Here is a 322-nt window from a genome sequence, read left to right as displayed (position 1 = left end):
CCCTGGAACACTCGAGTTTCCATCTACTTGACTCCCCCCCCCCCTCTCTCTCTCAAAAAAAAAAAAATGCTCTGCCGATTCACAAACTCTCAAGATCCTCACCCAAGACGCCGAGTCTGTACTGCACTACAACCAAGACGATGTCGTGGTTGAGAAGGGCGTTTGGCTTGTATATGGAGGCTCCCCCGGCGAAGAAGGCACCGCCGTGGAAGAACACCATTACAGGCAGTCCTCTCATTGCGAACGTCTGGGATGGAGAGGAAGAAGGGAAAGGGTGATAAAGATGGAAAGAGGGAGATGTAGTATTAAGTGTTAGGTGTAC

General features: G+C 50.6%; 1 protein-coding gene across 1 annotated transcript in view; it reads right to left on the bottom strand.

Annotated features, from left to right (window-relative positions):
• The window catches only part of LOC119585064 (venom carboxylesterase-6-like), a gene marked incomplete in the record, with an annotated part of 16,961 nt that overhangs the window by 8,143 nt on the left and 8,496 nt on the right, over positions 1-322 (bottom strand). Inside the window, 1 exon segment of the mRNA XM_037933681.1 lies at positions 103-247. Within this exon segment, the coding sequence (XP_037789609.1) occupies positions 103-247 (145 nt within the window).

This window comes from Penaeus monodon, chromosome 19 (genome assembly GCF_015228065.2).
Source record: "Penaeus monodon isolate SGIC_2016 chromosome 19, NSTDA_Pmon_1, whole genome shotgun sequence".
Classification (NCBI taxonomy): domain Eukaryota; kingdom Metazoa; phylum Arthropoda; class Malacostraca; order Decapoda; family Penaeidae; genus Penaeus; species Penaeus monodon.
Note: the sequence above shows the minus strand (reverse complement) of the source record. Positions and strands in the feature narration are given on the sequence as shown.